The following is an 18,859-nucleotide window of genomic DNA, read 5'->3' as shown; positions in this document are numbered from 1 at the left end:
AGGACTTTTAGAAAAGTCACAGAGGGTTCCTGTTGAACCAGTAATCTGACCTAGACATCAGCACACAAACCTGTATATGCGGCCTTCCACATGTGTGTGTTTGGCTTTTTAATTTCCTCACTAAAACTGCCAATGAGTTAAGAACATTACGGATTATGATACTGGACAGTTCTCTCAGTCCATTCATGGGGATGAAACCACATAGAGCACGAAGAAAAGTTCTTTTTTTACAGATGTAGCCTGCTTTTTTTATCCACAGCCATGCATCTTTGTACTAAGTTGAGCATAGCTTCCTGACTCTCATATAATCATTGCAGTGACCATTTCTTCTTCTAACCCTTGGGTTTTCTCTACCTGTTAGCAATGACTTTGGGGACACACACCAGTGGAAGGAAGAGATGTGGAGATAGAACGTTGAACTGAGCCAGAAGCAGATTAGGTTACAAGCAGGAAGCAGAATAGTTTCCAGTGTTAGGGCTTCCCCATTGGCCTAGTTCCCATTAGCTCGTCCCCCTCACTTTTTAAGTCACACTAAGAGCGTGTGGTTAAGTAACTGTCTCCCTTCTTTTGTCTTGCAGATTCCTTCGTGGCCCTGAATGGTAAGGAAGATGCTACTGTCATCATTTTATGTCTATGGAAAATTTTGCACTAATCCACCTGAGTATTTTAAGCCTTAGAATTCTTTTTAATTAATTTTTATCCTCATTTTTTTATAGACATTTCAACTCCTCTACCAGATTATGAAATGTCTTTCAACACAGTGTATGGTCAGTTTATTGATATATCTTTATATACATATTAATACTTAAAGTTACTCATCCTTTGGTAGTTTGTAGTTTTCATTCCTAATCATAGACCAGATTCTTTGTTACTTCAGGGCTCCAATTCACTAAACTTATTTCTAGATTTCACTATGCTTAAAAAAAAAATCACTCTGCCTATATGGGACGATTGATGGGGAGAATAAGTCTTATATATTGAATCCGCAGAATATGAGACATGCCAACATTCAAGAATTTGGTAAATACACCTAATGGATTCTCAAGTGAAAAGAAATTTCTTCTTCTTAAATATGCTTTGTACAAGGAGATTCAAGATATATAGCAGGAACTCCAACTCATAAATGGTAGCCCCTCAATACCATCTCCCCAATCCTGGCTGTCACGATAACCTTCCCCCATAGGGGAATTCCAATATAGGGCGCAGATACCAGGGTCTTTGGAGGCGAACCTGTACAGTGTAGCATGAAATCGACCAACAAAACTTAAACTCAGAATGAGTTTAGATATTTGCTTGACCACAATTTTCAGTGAGATTTTTTTCAGAACGTATGTGAGGAAGTGTGAGGCCGCAGGTGTGATGTCCAAACAGGATTTCTCCCATTGTCCTCTGCCTGAAACATTCAGGCACTGGTGGGAGGTCAGGAAGCGTCCTCACTTCTGCACACGTGCAAGCCGAAATGCAGCTGTTCCCTCTTGGTTTTTTACAATAAATGATTGAATGTGTTTTTCAAAACACAAGCTGAAAACATCTTTATGGTATCAAATTTAAGCTTTTGCATTTGATTTTGGACCATGAGTTCAACCGTTTGTAGTTTTTGTGTGTGTTTGAAATATACAATATAGGAATAATTAAGGGCAGTCTTTAAATATAAGAGTAGTTTAAAAGGGAGGGAAAGATGAAAAGAAGAACACAAGATTTCGGATGCAAAAAAGAGTTCAAGATGTCTACAAATGTGTTCAATCGCTGTGTAAATTTTTAATCCGTGAGACCAAGTAGCATAAATCAGAAGGCTTAGTGGAGTCTTCAAGGCCTGTCTTAAAAGCCAGAGCTGTGCAATACACTCCCCCTGGCCAGCCCCCTCATGATGCGAGACAGGGTGGAACAGACAGGCCACTGGATTTCTCCACCTTTGACATTCTCTCATTTATGATTCAAACCAGAATATTGAACAACACAGACCAGGAGAAAATTGCTGAAAAGGCAAATGTCATCTAGCTTAACCTTAACCTTCAGGAAGGAAACCGCTTAGCACCTGTTCCTTTGCAATGTCAGACTTTGCCATCATTGCCTATAGCTGAAGAAATTTTACCAGATGTCAAGAAACCCAAACCTTGAAACCAATTGAGCCAGCAACCTTCCTAGCATTCATCAATGGTTCAAGACCAATTTTAACTCCCGGGGAATTCTTCGAACATATAATTAAGCTCTGGGATGCTCTTTATGGGCAAAATAATCATTCTTCAAGCAAGTGGATTTTTCATTTCTCCCTCAAAGAACAGGCATTTATTAATTTTTCCCTATATTAATGGAAAAATTAAAACTTTCAAGGGTAATGCCCAGTCGTTGTGAACTTTTGAACTTCTGTAAGGAAGCAATGAAGAGCGGCGCTTTTCCTTTAGCTTATGATCCTGCCCCTTGCAGGTAGCTACTCAGTATGCAGTGGTGAGGTGGCTAATTGACCATCAAAATGAGTTATGATCCACCACAGAGGTCAGGAAGTTACTAAGAGGCCTAAAGAGAGGCTTTCAAAGGAGGGAAATCATATTTTTTTTTAAAAGAAAGAAGCAAGAGTGATACTCTAGACAGTACTTGCAGATTCTCATAACTGGTGACTATCTTGGCATTAACTAAGAAAATATTTAATTAATTCACCCAACAACTCTTCATTGAGCGACAGCTATATGCCAGCCAATGGATCAGGTGCTGGATTTGTAACCTCAGAGGAAGGACCAAAAGGCTACCTTTCTCGGCGTGAATACAAACAAGGAAGCCAGTCCAGAATGCACCTGCACTGTTAGTATTGTGGCCTCTGTGCGCCATGAACTTCCTGACTCATTTAGACCCACAAAACAAACCACAAAGAGGAAATTTTCTTTCTCGAGTAAAGGGGTCATTTTAGCGCACTGTGCAAGTTTTCTATTGGTTAATGCTGTGGGCAACACCGCTCACATATGCAAGAATCCCTTTTTAGTGAATTGGGTCCTGTTTTCTCTCTCTCTCTTTACTTCTCTGTATAGAATTAGTGTCTCTTTTATGTCTAATCGGCTACAATCATTGTTAACAGAGGAGTGGGAAGAGCTTCTAACCTCTAGAATCACAGAGATTTGTAGATGTAGAGAAACGACATGATGCGTGAAAATTAACTTTTTGAATATAGCTATAGTTTTTTTGTGTGTCTTTGAAGACTATCAGAGCATATGTTCTGTCCCATTGATTAAATGTGACTTCTCCTATTGGGCTGCATGATTCCAGCAAATCTACTGACATGCAATACCATACCCATAAGTCATTTTGGTCACAATGTCTCATAGACAGTGCAAATCATATAGCCTGTAAAAATCAAGCTGTGAGAAAGACCGTCCGTGGCTTCCCAGCCACTGCGTTTAAGCATGGAGAATCCTAAGAATAGTCACCTGGCTTGCTCGTAGAGGCTGCTGTCCTCCACACTCTTGCCTGGCGGCTCTAAACTTTTTGAGGCCCAGATATTTGCTCTTTGTTCAGTTCATCACCAGCCCGTGCCTTCTGTCCTTAAGCACAAGTGTAAAAGATTGATACATAGTTTCTCTAGATTTACATACAGAGACTCGAGATGTGGTGCGCGTACGACTAACACTTCAGAGATACGAAGAGGCTGATTTCTCACATTGGTGTGAAGCATTTTCCTACCTAACTACCATCTGGTCCACATTAATTTCCTCTCGTAGCCCTGGCTTTCCGTCACCAATGAGTTTTCCATGTATCTGTAGCATATGGTCCAGGAAATTTTTCTACAGCAAATGTGTCCCTTAGGCATATATTCCCCTAGATTACCATATTAAGAAATGTTCTCACTAAACCATACTTATGGCATTACCATAAAAGTGCCCCTTGAACACAGTTAAATCGAAAGTGCTCAAAATGCCTATCAATTCAGGTAGAAGAAATTCTTGCTACTTGAAGGGGAGCACAACGTCCCCCCTCCAGCTACCACACACATCACCACCACCACCACCTCCACTTCCACTTCCCTACCCACCTACAAAGCTATTTCAATTTATTTTCTTATGTTGGGTGCCGAGTTGTATTTTCGGCTGGCTATATTCTTTTGTCTTTATGTAGTCTTGAATTCAGGTGTGGAAATAACCATGTTTTAGACCCCAAGGTAAGCAGGAAGGAAATTCTCCCCCCCCCCCAATTTCTCAGGCTGATTTTCTCGATCCTGTTCTCTTCTCAGCATCAGATATGATGCAGAACTCAGAAACACAACGTCTAGAAAAATCAAACATTCCCTGAGTCTTAAGTGAGCATATTTTTAGCGGTGGGCTGTGAAGCAGACTATTTTCAACAAAACAGATGTGGGGAGCTATGTGGGAACCACCCAGGTTCTGCTCTGAGAGAGGCTTTTTAAATGTTACTGAAGCTTTGAGGCAGCATTCAGGTGTGGTGCTTCCAAAGAAATCATTGCTTACACGAACCTCTTCCCTGGCTTAGCTTTTCCCTGGCAGCAGAGGTTCAGGATTAATGCATTTTTAAAATACATTGTTTTAAATTTGTAATCTTAACATCTCTGGCCTGGGACTCCAACTTCTAATAGTAACTGCAGATTAAAAGAATAGAGAGAAATGGGATGCGTTTATCATTAAGATCTGTCTTTCTGGTGACCAGTATTTTATTTATCATATATAAGGTGATCATATCCCGAGGTTAGAATTATTAGAATTATCCTGAGTCTATTCTGCTTTGTGCCAAAGACACCAATAACACACACGCAGTGGCTATCTTGGCTTCTTTCCCAGGCTTACCTGGAACTTACTCTATATAGCCTTGTATGGTCCCACGCTCAGAGAAAATCTCCTGCCTCAACCTCCCAAGTGTTGGGATTACAGGCATGAGTATGACGCTCAGTGATTGCTCTAAAAAGTGCTCAAGATGGCTTAATAATCCACTCAAAAGTCTCATAGAGGCAGTATTTTATTTCTACCAGAGAGGATGGCTAATCAGGCGCCTTTAAATCATTTTGACAGCTGAGAGGATCCGATACAATCTGCACTTTTATCTTGTGACAAGGCGGAGGGTGGACTTCTAAATGTGCTCACAGGAAATATCTAGGGTGTCTGCCATGACTCCCAGTCACTCCTGTCTTCTGGCACTCTCCGATGCTGGGCCACATCCGAGATAGAAATCTACCTTTTTTCTAGTTTAACCTTCTCATCGGTGAGGCCACAAAAACAGTCTGAGTTATAAAACTGAGTTATGAAACTCAGAAACCAGTTTTAGATGCAGAAGGTGCATCCATAACAACAAGGAGAGGAGCAGAGGAGGCGGCTTCCATAGCCAAAGACATGGGAGTGGATCCCTTGGGGGAGAGAGCATCTCCCAGAATGGGGAATGCCCATGAGGTTGAGCTGAAACTGAACACTAGATGCACTGTGGAGCCTTGCTGGGAAGGGCTTGAGATAGCCTCAGCTATTTGTAATGGGAAAGGCCGTCCACGATCGCCGCTGCCCCATCAGTCGCAAGCCATGTTCCTGCAGTGTCTTTCATGCTGCCATAGGAAGCCTTCTAGGGAGGGACATTAGTCTGTCTTGAGCCTCTAGGGATCAGGCACTGTGACACTTTCACTACTGTGCTATTTTATCTTCCCAAGGCTGGGAGGGGTCACTGTCCCTGTCGTGTAATAAAGGACAGGGTAAGCTTGTGGCGGAGACAGTCTCTGGCCTTTCAGGCTTTAACTGCAGGTTCAGAGGATCTTCTGCCTAGCACAGAGCAGTCCACCCCTACCAGCAAGCCTGTCATTGCCAAGGTATGCCCTTGGCTTCAAGGTCATCATGGGTGTCCTGTCTCCTGGCCTCTGAGCAAAGGGAATGCAGTGTGCAATGATGTCTCCCTAACTGTATCTGTGATGAAAACAGGACACTCCAGTTCCCTCCTGCCCAGCACCACCACGTCAGATTCGGCATCCCGAGAGGGGTATGAGTCTAGGGGAGGCATGCTGGACTGGAACGACCTGCTCGAGGCACCCGGCAGCACAGACCCTTTGGGGGCTGTGTCCTCACATAACCACCAGGACAAGAAGGGTAAGGCCTTGGAAGTACCTCTTCATCTGGGGGGGGGGGGGGGGGGGGGGGGGGGAAAGGGGAGGACTGTGCACCTGCTTCCAGCCGAATCCTAGCAGCGTTTGGAACCTCCTGTGTCCCTCCATTGAAAGCATCTCAGAAAAGACTGCAACCTAGCCCTTGAGCCAGGCTCAGTCCCCAGTTGTCCCCTGACCTTGGGAGAAGCCACACAGATAGCACATCCTCAAGGCTTCCTCTCCAGAAGAGGCATAGGCTGACCCGGAGCCAATGCTCCTCAGATCCCTTGCCACTCCTCTGAAGTCCTCCTAGTTTGATGCTATGCATTTTTTAATCCTCTTTCCCCACCGTAATGGCTTGGAAAGCTGTTCAGGCTTTGGCAAGTGGAAACCATGGAAATAAAAGCCAGCTAGTCAGTGACTTGAGGAAGAAGGGCGAGGTCTTTTCCCTCCTGCTAGCTCTGTCCCCTCTCTCACAGAGCTGACTGAACAGGCCTGTGGTTCTCAGGCTACTATAACCACCCTTGGAGGACAAGAACTGAAACAAAAATTTGTTATTGAACCAAGCAGAATGGCTCTGCTTTTGCAGCGGAAAGGCAGCCTCGCTAAAAGGAAGGGAGCTCCACCTGTGAACTGTCCTGAATTCTCCTTTGCTCTCTGTACTGGCCTCCAGACAGGAAATAGCATGTCTTCCCTAGCTGTTTGCTGCTTCTGCTAACACATCCTACCTCAGCTGCAGCTGCAATCAGAGAGACCTTTGCTTATCCCCAGAACAGCCTTGTAAAGCAAAGCTCAAAAGCCCAGTTATGTTGCTGAGCCATCTCTCCCTATCCAGAACTGTTTGCTTCTATGTGTTTTCAAGAGTTCCATCCAAGTTGGGGTTGGAGTTTTGAGGGTCAAGGAGTTCACGGGGACCCTTGGAGGAACATCTGGGTCATGCCTTCTCCTGTAGTTTTTGGCATTCAGATTTCCCCATTTTGGGTGTATTCCTTTCTGGACAGACTCCCATGCTAATTCTTTATATATATTTAATCTGCTTTTATCCTGTAAGCACCGTGCACTCTCTTGCCCTAGTTCCTGAGCCCAAATGGTAAAGATGGCCCTTTTATCCTGTTCTTCCTTGCTGCTTTTATTATTCTATAGACTTCCGTTTCTTCATCTGTCCCACCTCAAATCTATTTAAAGAACAAAGCTGGTTTTGTCTCTCCAGCCTCTTTAAGTTAGAGGGATCTGTCCTTACCAGCCTAAGAAAGTATTCAATGAAGGGAAAGCGGCCCGACATACCACAGGCCCCAGCATGTGCCATTATTTGTGTGTGGCTTCAGACCTCAGATACGTCATCCCTGACTGTAGTCTCAAGTAGGGGACAACTTACTTTGCCCAGTTTTTACCTGCTACACTAGAAAGAAGTCTTTCTGGTCAGGCCTGGGTTGCAGTCATTTTCTCTGCTTTTCCCTGAGAGGGGCAGCATGGGTTTTCTCTATTCATCAACTCCCCTAAGGAATGGAGGCTCTGAAGGAGTCCAATTAGCACTTTGACAGATTGTTTTAAAACTCGGCATTGCTCACTCTCCCGAGTCTTCTTCTGAACGCCGAGGAAGCTGGAAGCAGCCTGCAGAGTGTCAGACAATGGTGGCAGAGGTGATTGCATGGGTGTTTAACACAGTTGCTGTTCTTGTGCTATGACCAACCTCCTTGCCTTGCCCCATCAAACCTGAGTTTGATCTTGGACAGCTGCGGTCTCTGATTGATGGGGCAATGTCAATGAGTTGTTACGCAGAAGCTGAAATGACAGCTTAATGTTCCCTGTACCATGATTTTTATGATTTTTCTTTTTCTTTTTTTCTTTTCGATTCTCCCCTTTTTCTCTGAATGACCATTCTGTTTGCTGTTCATGATTTGTTTCCAACTTCCGTTTTGTTTGGCCAAGCACTGTGTGGCGTGACTTGGTGACGATGTTTCTCTGTTGGAAAAGTCCTGTCCCTTCTCTGAATCACTACGATGTCCCTCAGCCTGACCCAACCTGTGGTCTTCCCGCCTTCCTTTCATCTCCTGATGTGAGCGCTTCAATGACGTCGCATCCTTGTGTTCGGCATCCGCTGGATGCTGTACTCGTCTGGGTTTCCTGAGGGCCTCTGCGGGCGCTCTTCACTGGGCTGACTGTCTCATGGGAATGTGGCACATGTGTGCTCCAGCTTTCGCAGTCAGATACTCTGGAATTGTTTCCACCACGCTTCACATTTCTCCACGGGGCAGAAACCGTGTCCACTGACCAGCATCTGAGGAGGAGTCAAGTGCCCAGGGCCCTTTTATTGGAGCCAGTGAGAAAGCGTCAGTGAGCAGGGTAAGCCCACTGGCTTAGCTCTGCACAGCCACTGACTGAACCCCGGGCCAAGCCCGTTCTTTGCTCACCCCACCCTCCCGAACACATTTCCAGAGTATGCTTGCTGCTTTTTCTTTCCTTTCCTTGTCACACGTCTTTGGTCTTGGTTTAACCCTGTGCATCCTGCTCCTCTGTCACAGCCCTGTCCTCACCTTGCAGTCTTAACCCCCTTCTGCTACCATTGCTCTTAGCCTCCCCTTTCGAAATAGTAGACCCAAGCCCTCTGCCCACCCCCTGCCCCCCCCTCCCCCCCGTGGAATGTTCCAAGGCTCTTTCCTTCTATACTGTGAGTGGCATCCAGGAGCTGTGTGGATATACCATCCCACTAACAAATCGTGAGCGGAAAACCTGCGAAGCACAATGATCCATTAGCATAGAAAATGAAGTAATTTTCTCTCTCGGTAACTGGCCTTCCTTTTCATTACCCTACTGGCCTTGTCTAACGTCTCTTGACTTCATTCTTTTCTTTAAAAATGCCCGATATTTTCCAAGCCCTGGATTCACAACCAACCACTGTTTTATCTCTGGGTCCCTTAGATATCTGGAGTCTCTCAGGCCAGCCTTTCAATCACCAACTTGATAAATTAGATGCAGCCTGACTACTTCTTTCTTGGTTTTTGCCGCATCTAAAAATATATATTATGTATTCACCCAATAACCATTGAAGTGGTAATGGGTAGTTTCAAAGGGGCTCTGATTACATAGAAAGAAAAGAAGGAGCCCAACTTATTTTTAGGTCTGTTTACTCTCCATCACGCCTCCCCACCACAAAAGAAGTAAGAACTTTCTTTTTTTTTAATTAGATAAACTTGGGGGAGGAGAATGGCCACTGTTGTATCCCCTTTCTCCTACTGAAATTAGGAGTGGTATAAAGCTGGATCCCCAAGAGAGCTAAAAGATACAGCAGGCAGCTGGGCAGGTGCAAGGCTGCCAGGGCTGCGGAGGGCCACAGACATGAATGTCAGCCCCAAGCCTGCTCTTGGCAGATACGAGAGAAGTCATGAGCAGGAGAGAACGCCCCCTCTTCAGACTTCACTGTGCTGCTCTCATGAGTCCTCGGAAAGCAGATGAGATGGCAACCAGGAAAGTAGATGTTCTCGTGGGATGAGAAATCTCAGCATCGTTGCATGCTTATCCCTTTCAGGAAGCTGAGAGAGTGTGATGCTACCACCTGGTCACGCTTAGTCCAAAAGAGATGGTCACTGCTCACTGTAGACCGGGGAAGGTGTACAAGCAGCATTTAAATTAAGATAAAATGAATAGTAGCCGTAGACAGTATTGTAGTCAGTGTGTAATTAGTTTGGGAACTAAGTATCTACTAAGACTTCTGAAGTCTATTGGGATGGTGAGTGGATTGCCCATGTTTTTATGCCCGTCCTGAATGCAGCTACATGAATTAGAGTTTGTCAATAATTCTCTTTATTGCCAATTTCTTATTTTCTTAATGCATTATAATCATAATAACCTTTGACAGCATTCCCTTCAAGTGAGATATGTGGCATTTTACATGGAATGTGGATGCTTTAGGTGATGCGGGGACATTGTGGCCTTCAGGAATAGCCAGTGATATGGAGGGAATTTGTGCCCTCTCTTTCTTATGTCAGGGAATAGTCTCCACTCGGTGCTTTATCGCCAATAGTGTCCTAAACTAGTGGACATCCCTGTGTAGCCAAGAGTGAACAGCAGGCTTTAGAATGGAGCTTATCTTGCAGCCGGACTTAACTAGAATGAATATTGTTTTGCTTTCCATTAATAATTTTAAGTTGACTTTCTGTCCATAAAAAGTGACAGTCGTCTTATAAATAGATACCGGTAATGTAAATTCTCCATGAGAAATATGTTGTTAAAGCTAATTTAAAGCAACTGTTAAAGAAGGAGGGATAGCAGACGTCATAGATATACTACTAAGTTAGTCATATGGTGAGACTTGTCGCTGTGGCTGGAGCTGTAGACGTAGTCCCTGACCTACTAATGTTTGGGTAATGCTGGCCGAGAGGGACTGGAAGAGTCCAGTAAGGATGAAACTGCTACCAAGAACACCGCCCTTGGTACTTGGAAGGAGGCTTGATGACTTCCAAGCTCTGAGCTGTCTGGGTACTTCAAAGCCAAGTGAACGAGAGTCATTGTTAAAATCAACAACCCTGTGCTCCTCTCACTTCTGTCCAAAACCAAGCTTTGAAGTTGGGGAAGAGAATAAATTTAAAGACAGATGGGTTTTGGCTATAAGGAAATTCGCCTCTGTAGCCTATAAGCACCTATCATGATTTTTTTTCCCCATCAGCCGTGCGTTCCCTAGACTGGAAGGCAGCAGTTTTTATCCACACTGTGTCCTGAGAGAAAGCTTTCCTCCAGCCACCTCTGCTTCTTCAGGGCTGTCACGTGTATTCCCGTCCTGAAAATACACACACTGACCCTTCTTCCCTTTTCTTCCACTCACGCTGCGAGTCCCAGACCTTCAGAACCAGGCCTGAGGCACCAACAGACTGAGGAACTCATGCACCTGGTGTCATGCACTGAACCACTGAGCACAGGGCCAGTTATAATTATATTACTCATCAGTGCTTAAAACTTACCTGATTTGGTATTCTGAAGCATGCCTGTTTTCCCAAGAAGAAAAAATAATTTATTGGCTCTTATCAAATTATATACAAGTGATTTATATCACAAGCATTGTTCTGCGTGATAGTAATATGTGAGAAAACAGAGGCCTCTTCTTGACTTAAGCCAGATGTTTTGTGTTCTTTCTTCAGTAACACCCTTAACAAAAATGTTTTCTGGGATGCCTTAGGAAAAATTAATCACTGATTCTGTAGTGCAGTTTTGGGTGCCATTGAGGTGTCTTCTGGGCTGAGCAAGACAGACACACGCACCTGCTGTCGAAGGCAAACCCAGCTGCCAGACATAGGAAGCACAAGTAGGAACAAAAGTGGCGAAAGGCCTACGTGGTCAGCATGGCCTCTAGGAGCCAGATGAAGACACATGGCAGTCAACTCTGGGAACAGCTACGGGCCCTGACTGCAAACAGCAAGCGCATGGCGCTCCCATGGATGCTGTGGCCCAGCCCGTTTTCCTTCAGTGCCAATATCGTAGCAGTAACAGATCGCCAAAGCAGGAAAGGAGGAAACAGGAGCGTCAGCTACAGGATTTCTATCTAAAATGTTGTGAACACTGACTTCTTGACTAGCGGGAGCTTCCTCTGAAATGTTTAAAAACAAGCTTTACAGTTTGCCTATAGCATCACAGTCATCTTCAGGTGCGATCATGGAGCATGACTGGTCTCCAGGAAACTTCCTGAGAAAAGGCTGCTGTCTTGTGGGTCCGGTGGTGGGAGGCGCAAGAGGCCCTTCCCTCCACTTGGCAACCTGAAGTTCAAAATAAGAAAAACATGGTGGTCAGAGCAAGGCGACTGAGAGGGCGGGCTGGCCTTTGAGCAGAATTCATTTCTTCCTCTCTGGGGCCTTAGAAGGAAGGCATCCTGCCCTGTTCATGGGAAAATGCTACACGAGCTGCTACTGGTGGTGAGGAAAAGGAAACTCTTAAGAGGCTAGCATTTCTGAGTGTAAGTTGTACTGTGTCTGCCCTATAAAGATTTAATACCATTTTATATAACTCCGTCAAGCTGTTCTAACCTCCAAACCTTTCAAGTCTGTATCAGGAGTGTCCGTGGGCTGGTGAAATAGCTCAGTGGGTCAATCCCTGAGGACCCGAGTATGATCTCGGGGACCCCACAGGATGGAAGGAGAGAACTGGCAATCACAAATTGTCCCCTGACCTGTGTGTGCATGCTATGGCACCAGCATATGTACACACACAACAACAACAACAACAACAATTTTAGAAATTCTCAAATGATCGTGGGAGTCTTAGAGCCTTGGAAATACATTGTTAGAAAGTAGAAAAGGAGGGTTGCTTGATAATATACAACATGCTCAGATAAATTTGAACTTCAGATATACTTAAATACTATTTTTAAATAGATAAAACCGATGCTTCTAGTGTAAGTGTAGGACAAATATTGCACGAGACAAACGTTTCTCTTAAAGCACCACTATTTATCCAGGCTTGTACTTAGCCAAGTATCTTGTCTATTTTTTTCTACCTGAACCCTATTGGTTTATCCTGGACACCTCATGCGATGTGCTTTCTCCGAAGCATCACTCTGTGTCTGAAGGTAACAGCTGCAGGGTCCTGGTTTGCTTTCTGCTGCTGTGATAGCCCTCATGACCAAAGGCAGCTTGGGGAGAGAAGCCCTCTCTTGGCTTACACATCCCAATAACAGTCCATGTTGAGGGAAGTCAAGGCAGGAACACAGTAGGAGCAGAGGCAGGAACCATGGAGGAATGGTGCTTACTGGCTTTCTCCCCATGGCTGCCGTTTCTATATAAACCAGGACCACCTGCCCAGGATTGGCCCTACTCACTGACCAATCAAATGGGAGTGGTTCTTCAATTGAGCTTCCCTCTTTCCAGGTGACTCTAGCTTAGGTCAAGTTGTCAAAAAAAAAAAAAAAAAAAAAAAAAACTAAGTAGCGTAAATATACCATGTTTCCCTTCAGGAAGCACTGCTGGTGACTTATTCAAAGAGATCTGAGAGCTGGTCTCGGAACTGGCCTCTGGACCACACTTGGAAATTTAGAATAAACTATATAAGAGAAACTCAGTTTAAAAGTTCCTTCTGTAGCCAGGCATTGTGGCCCAAGCCTTTGATTCCAGTACTTGGGAGGCAGAAACAGGCGGATCACAGTGTTCAAGGCCAGCCTGGTCTATAAAGCAAGTTCTAGGACAGCCAGGGCTACACAGAGAAACACACACACACACACACAAAAAGGAAAAGAAAAAATTCTTCTGATAGTTTTATCACATTTGATTTTAGAAAACTAGAATTTTCATATCCATCAGAAACATGGCATTGGTAATAGACACCCACTGAAAGTTGTTCTAATTAGCGCTGTTATCTGAGGAAGGTTCTTAAAAAGAATTGCTGCCAAGCAGGACAGTTAATAACCTCGTGTTTTAAAGCTTGTCTAGCATGGAAGTTTTCGTCAGCTGTCATATGATCCCCACAGGTGTTTGGTCTCACTTTCGTGTTTGTTTGTTTGGGGGGACTGAGACTGAGAAAGCGCTAGAAAATCATGGTTCTGTAGTGGTGACAAGAGCCTTAGGCACAAAGAAAGACCAAATGACAACTTTCTTAGGGCTGTGAGGAAGCTCAGTCGTTAAAGTGTAAGGGCGGAAAAGCCTGAGAACACGAATTCCAGTCCTTAGAAACCACATGGCGGGGCTGGAGGAATGGCTCAGAGGTTAAGAGCACTGGCTGCTCTTCCAGAGGTCCTGAGTTCAACTCCAGCAACCACATGGTGGCTCACAACCATCTGTATTGAGATCTGGCGCCCTCCTCTGGTGTTCAGGCATACATGGAGGCAGAATGTTGTATACATAAATCTTTTTAAAAAGAAAAGAAAAGAAAGAAACCACATAGACAGTTAGACATGGTGGCTTGTACCTGTAACCCTAGCACTGGACATGTGTGTTTGTACACACACAATAGATGGATGACATCCTGAGGAATGACACCTAAGGCTGTCCTCTGGCCTTCCCAAGCACACACACACACACACACACACACACACACACACACACACACACTCCAAAAACCAACCAAACAAAGGAAAAACATAGAAGCATTACTCTGTTTATTCATTCACCAAGTATCCATGTGCAGATGTTAAGTCTTGTACTGGATTTAAAGATACAGATTTTGTTTTGGTTTTGGTTTTTTCAGGATAGGGTTTCTTTGTGTTGCCCCTGCTGTCCTGGAACTAGCTCTTGTAGACCAGGCTGTCCTCGAACTCAGAGATCCATCTGCCTCTTCCTCTTGAGTGCTGGGATTAAAGGTGTACGCCCCCACTGTGCAGGGAAGATACAGCCTTTGACAGGAGTCTGCACAGAAGCAGTGCACCATTAGCGGTGAGAGTCACAGCTGGTTTCCAGTGAGACAGAGGGAAGCCCATGCAAGAGAAGTCAAGGATGAAAGGGAAGACAGAGTCCTGGTGGGGTAAAGACAGGCCATGGCTGCCTCCCAGTAGGGTAGACTAGGGAAAAGCCTTGGAAAGCATTGAAGGAAATGTTGGATGTCAGTAACGGAAGAAGGGAAAGAATTTTTGTGAGGAGAACAAATTGAAGGGACAAGTCACAGAGTTCTTCACGCACTGAGTGAGTCACTAAGAGGCATGTCACGTGGGGTGACGAACGTGAGCAAGAATATAAAGGCCTGGAATGTGAGCTGGGATCAAATAAGAGCATGTGCCCTAAGGGGCATGCTAAGTTGTCTCAGCTTTTCTGACAGGCAGCGGGGGCAGGAGACAGAGACCGAAGAAAAGGAAGGGAAGACTAAGGTAGATTAGCCAATGATGCAATGTTTGATCACATGCAACTCTGGATTACAAATATTCTATGAATTTGCGGGAGGGATTTCTATATCACGTTTGGTCCTAACATGTCTGTTACTGCTTATTCCTGACATTTTCCTGGTAGATGCTCCTTGCCAGTGTAAGCGCTTGGCTCCAGGTAAAGCCTTGGCAAGCAGAACTCCAAACTAGAGCTTCTCTGGCCTTTGAGTGAGGCACCGGAATATGTGGTGTGGAATGTTTTACCCATGACAGAACTTGAAGTCATGAGAGGCTAAGAAAAAAGTGAAAATGTAATCCAGTGTGCTATCCTTTAGCTTTGGAATAGTAGGGAATAGTATTCAACAACTACCAGAAAGCGAGTCTACTTGGGGTATCGGAGGACCCAGGAAAATGGTGCTGTGGACAGTTAACGCCTGGGCCTTGGGGTGGGAGATGTGGAGTTTTCTGGGTACGTTTGTCAAGGAGGACGCTCGGGCTGAGAATCCTATGCAGACCGTGCAATTGTTCCTTCGGCTGTGCAGGCAAGGATGTAGATCTGATCTAATTAATTTTCTATCCTCTTGACAACCAGCTGAATTCATCTAAGGTCTTGATGAGATTATTGTGGAAAGGGTAGAGAGGGAAAAAAAGTTAAATGTCAGCCATGCGAAAGCTATTTCATCTCCCTGCCTGCTTGAATCAGTACACCAATATTGGAATTTTCTAGAGACACCCACTAAACCCCGTTTTCCACATACCATTCATTTTTCTTCCAAAATGAAGGTCTTAAATTAAGATTAGGGAAGCTTAAGCTTTTACTCAAAACAGCAGCTTGAGCCGCGGTATTTTAAAGAAACGAAATTCGCCGTCTGATTGTTCTTCTTGCCTTTCCTCCGTATCTGTGTTCTCAGGCCCTACGGTTCCCGACACGACACTTTACCCCACCCTTCCCCGCACTCTCTCCTTTTGTTTTTTTCCCACTCTCTTCCCATCTTCTGTGCAAACACAGCACACAATGACAAAGTTTTCTGACAGCTTAATGGAACTTTCAAGGACTCCAGGGACCAGGCTAGGCATGATCTTATTAACGGAACATCTGGAGCAGCTACGCGCTTGCTCTTTAATTGATTCAACTGCACTCTGTTCCCTTAGATTCCGTTGTGTCTTCCTAATGAAATTGTGAAGAGTCAATTTCAGAGTTTGGGTCCCCTGTATGGATAGGAAAACAATGCTCTCTGGCTTTCAGCACCTCCTCATTGCCTAGTTTGGTGTAGTTTGTTAGTTTTAAGGCTTTTAAGGCAGCTCACTTTGCAGCCCTCCTTGTTCTGAAGGCAGCCTGGTCTGCAGAGGGCCGAGTCAAATGGGTGATTTCCTAAGGAGGGCTTCTCTTTGCCTAGGTACACATGAGAATGACCTCAGGTTCTGTAGGGCTTGTCCCCAAATGTATAGCACACACCACTGTCCCAGAGAGAAAAGACACGAAAGCCTGCGCTCTTCTGTTGGTACCGGGAAGATCCAGGCTGTTCAGAGTCATAGCAAAGATCTGCAAAGAGCACAGACTGCTGCATGGACTGTCAGCAGCCCCACGAACTTTATCAGATGTAAATGTATTTAGCTCTTTAAACCTCAGCAAGGCCCTGAAGCGAGTTTCTGAAACGTAGGTGGGTCAACTCACATACACTGGGCGCACGTTAGATGGGACCTTCATCGGTGCCAGACAGCCCATTACAGACAATGTGAAGGTTGGTCATCTTCAATTAGTATCTCTTAATCTCTTATACGTCTACAGCTTGGGAGCTATCTGCGTGAAGCGGTTCATTTTTAAGGGAGTAATTGGAATTTTTAAAGTTCACATTTTCACACAGATGTGTTTCTTATCAAGCATGTGCCTAACATTGCCTCAGTGGAGTCAGAGGCGGTTATTATGAATGGTATGGAAATAATAGGAGTTCCACGTGGACAGCCACTGACAATGCTTTATTCAGAGGGGAAAATGGTGTCAAGAAATTTATAGGGCTATAAACTGTATTATGCCTAACCTTTTAGACATATTAAAGTATGTCATTTGCAGTCTCCTTTAGCCTCTTGTTATTCATAAATAATGGATAACACTGGACACAATCATCTGACATTTGTTAGGGTAATAAATACACCCCAAGTGCTGATTGGCCTTGCACTTTGTGATTTAAAAGCACACAACAGAAGTTTAATGTAACTTAAAATGTCATACGTTTCTATGGGTTTTCAGATCCGGTTCCCCTTAACAGACCCGAGGTGCCAAGGGCCATTGAGTGCACTGCCATGCTGGGCATTTTTGGTATCATAAAGCTGTACCTTAGCATTGGAATGAAACATGAACGCAGGCTCCTTCTTTCCAGCTGAAAAAATATAAGGACAGAGAGCCTTCCTGGGTTCTTTTTCTTGTGTCTAGTCACGTAGAGGAAACGATTCTTTTACATGACCCAAGCAATGTGGTCATGGGTAGAGTTTAAGGAGCTGATTTGGGGTGCTGCTAGATGTGGCCCATTAAAGGAGGCGACTTTACTCGATTCTGGACACCCAGAAACATTATCCTCTTCTGCCCCTGAGAATCAGGCATACCTGGGCTGATCCAATCTGGGACACATCCGAGTTATGTAATTCCGATCAATAACATGGGAACATCATGTCTTCATGTTAGGGCCACTAGAGGCCACGGGCATCTTCCCAGGAGCCATGGGACTAACAATTGGGTGGTTTTATGTGGTGTTATGACTGTGGTGGCATAATTTAAAGCACATGTAATATTTTCATAGGTATTTAAATGTACATGCCCCCCAGACACATACATGTGAATAAAAATACTAAAGGTAAACCTTTGAAAAGATGAGAGAAACTCATGTAAGGAAAAGATACAATAGATTTGGTTATTTTCTAATGAAATAGCATCACTTTTGTATTCTTGGTCAGAACATTAGTGTTAATCAGAGTAAATAAATGGCACATATAACCTAAAGATTGGCACTTTGAACACCAAGTGTTCAAAGCACACTTGGTTCCTCTACTTACGTTTTTCATAAACCATTTTTGGAAATCCATTGCCTCGGATATGTCTGCAGTAGGGCTTCAGAGCTACATCATGTAGATTTGTTTTCTAAAACATTGCTGATGACATTTCAGGCAAGGTTCAGAAATGTTAGTGAATTCAAGAATGACCAGTGTCAGACCCAGTTGAGATCTGATACAGAGGAAAGCCTAGGCTAGACCTGAAAAGTTGTGTCTTTAACAAGTTCAAGGTGGTACTGATGCTGGGTGTTACTGACTCATGACACTGTTCAAGTTGCTGAGGGGGTCTCTTGGACGCCCATTTGCCAAGACTCGGGGCTGTATATTTTCATCTTGTATCTCTCCACTTTTAACTAATACAGTTGGGTTGCACCAAAGTGTGCTCTACAGTACTCTATCTCGGACCCTATTCAAGGCAGGCAACTCATCCGGAATTCTGGAAATACTGCTGTTGCGTGTTTCCTCAACAGGCCAAATGCTCTCCATGTGTTCATCTGCTTAGCCCATTTCATCCTTCCAGTATCCCTCATCTTCCAGCCCATGTTGCTGGGGCTAATGGAGAGACATGCCCACAGGCCACACAGTGGTAACTCATAGAACCACAGCTCGAACCCAGGTCTGTAAGGCCTCATAGCTAATGTTCTTAGGTGCCGCCTCTCGGTTTCCTCTCGGAGGCTGGGATATATTAAGGCAGACTTCTCCCCTCTGATTTATGTTTATCTTGTTGAGAAAACTCAAAGCCCTACACATAATCCAAACAAAGAATTGCCTGAATTTCCCAGTGTTATAAGGAGACCAGCCCCCCTTTCACTTTCTGATGCTTCATTTTAAGGCAGAGGAAGAAGACAGGATGAGACGGTTGGTCTGATTTCAGGGATCGTGTAGATGTTAAAGATCACAATCTCCCTTAGAAAGAAAACCGTAGGGCAGGAAAATAAACCTTGAAAATTGTGCAAATGGAGCTGAAGAGATGGCTCAGCTGTTAAGAG

General features: G+C 44.5%; 1 protein-coding gene across 3 annotated transcripts in view; it reads left to right on the top strand.

Moving 5' to 3' along the window:
• Positions 1-18,859, top strand: part of Sema6a (semaphorin 6A) — a 124,966-nt gene that overhangs the window by 93,605 nt on the left and 12,502 nt on the right. Inside the window, exons 17-19 of one of the 3 annotated variants that reach the window (XM_038331515.2) lie at positions 579-599; positions 717-767; positions 5,895-6,059. In XM_038331515.2, the coding sequence (XP_038187443.1) occupies positions 579-599; positions 717-767; positions 5,895-6,059 (237 nt within the window). The remainder of the gene's footprint in view (positions 1-578; positions 600-716; positions 768-5,894; positions 6,060-18,859) is intronic. The other 2 variants (XM_038331513.2, XM_038331514.2) reach the window with 2 other exon arrangements.

The sequence above is a fragment of the Arvicola amphibius genome, chromosome 5 (genome assembly GCF_903992535.2).
Source record: "Arvicola amphibius chromosome 5, mArvAmp1.2, whole genome shotgun sequence".
Classification (NCBI taxonomy): Eukaryota; Metazoa; Chordata; class Mammalia; order Rodentia; family Cricetidae; genus Arvicola; species Arvicola amphibius.
This window is presented reverse-complemented; position numbering and strand designations above follow the sequence as displayed.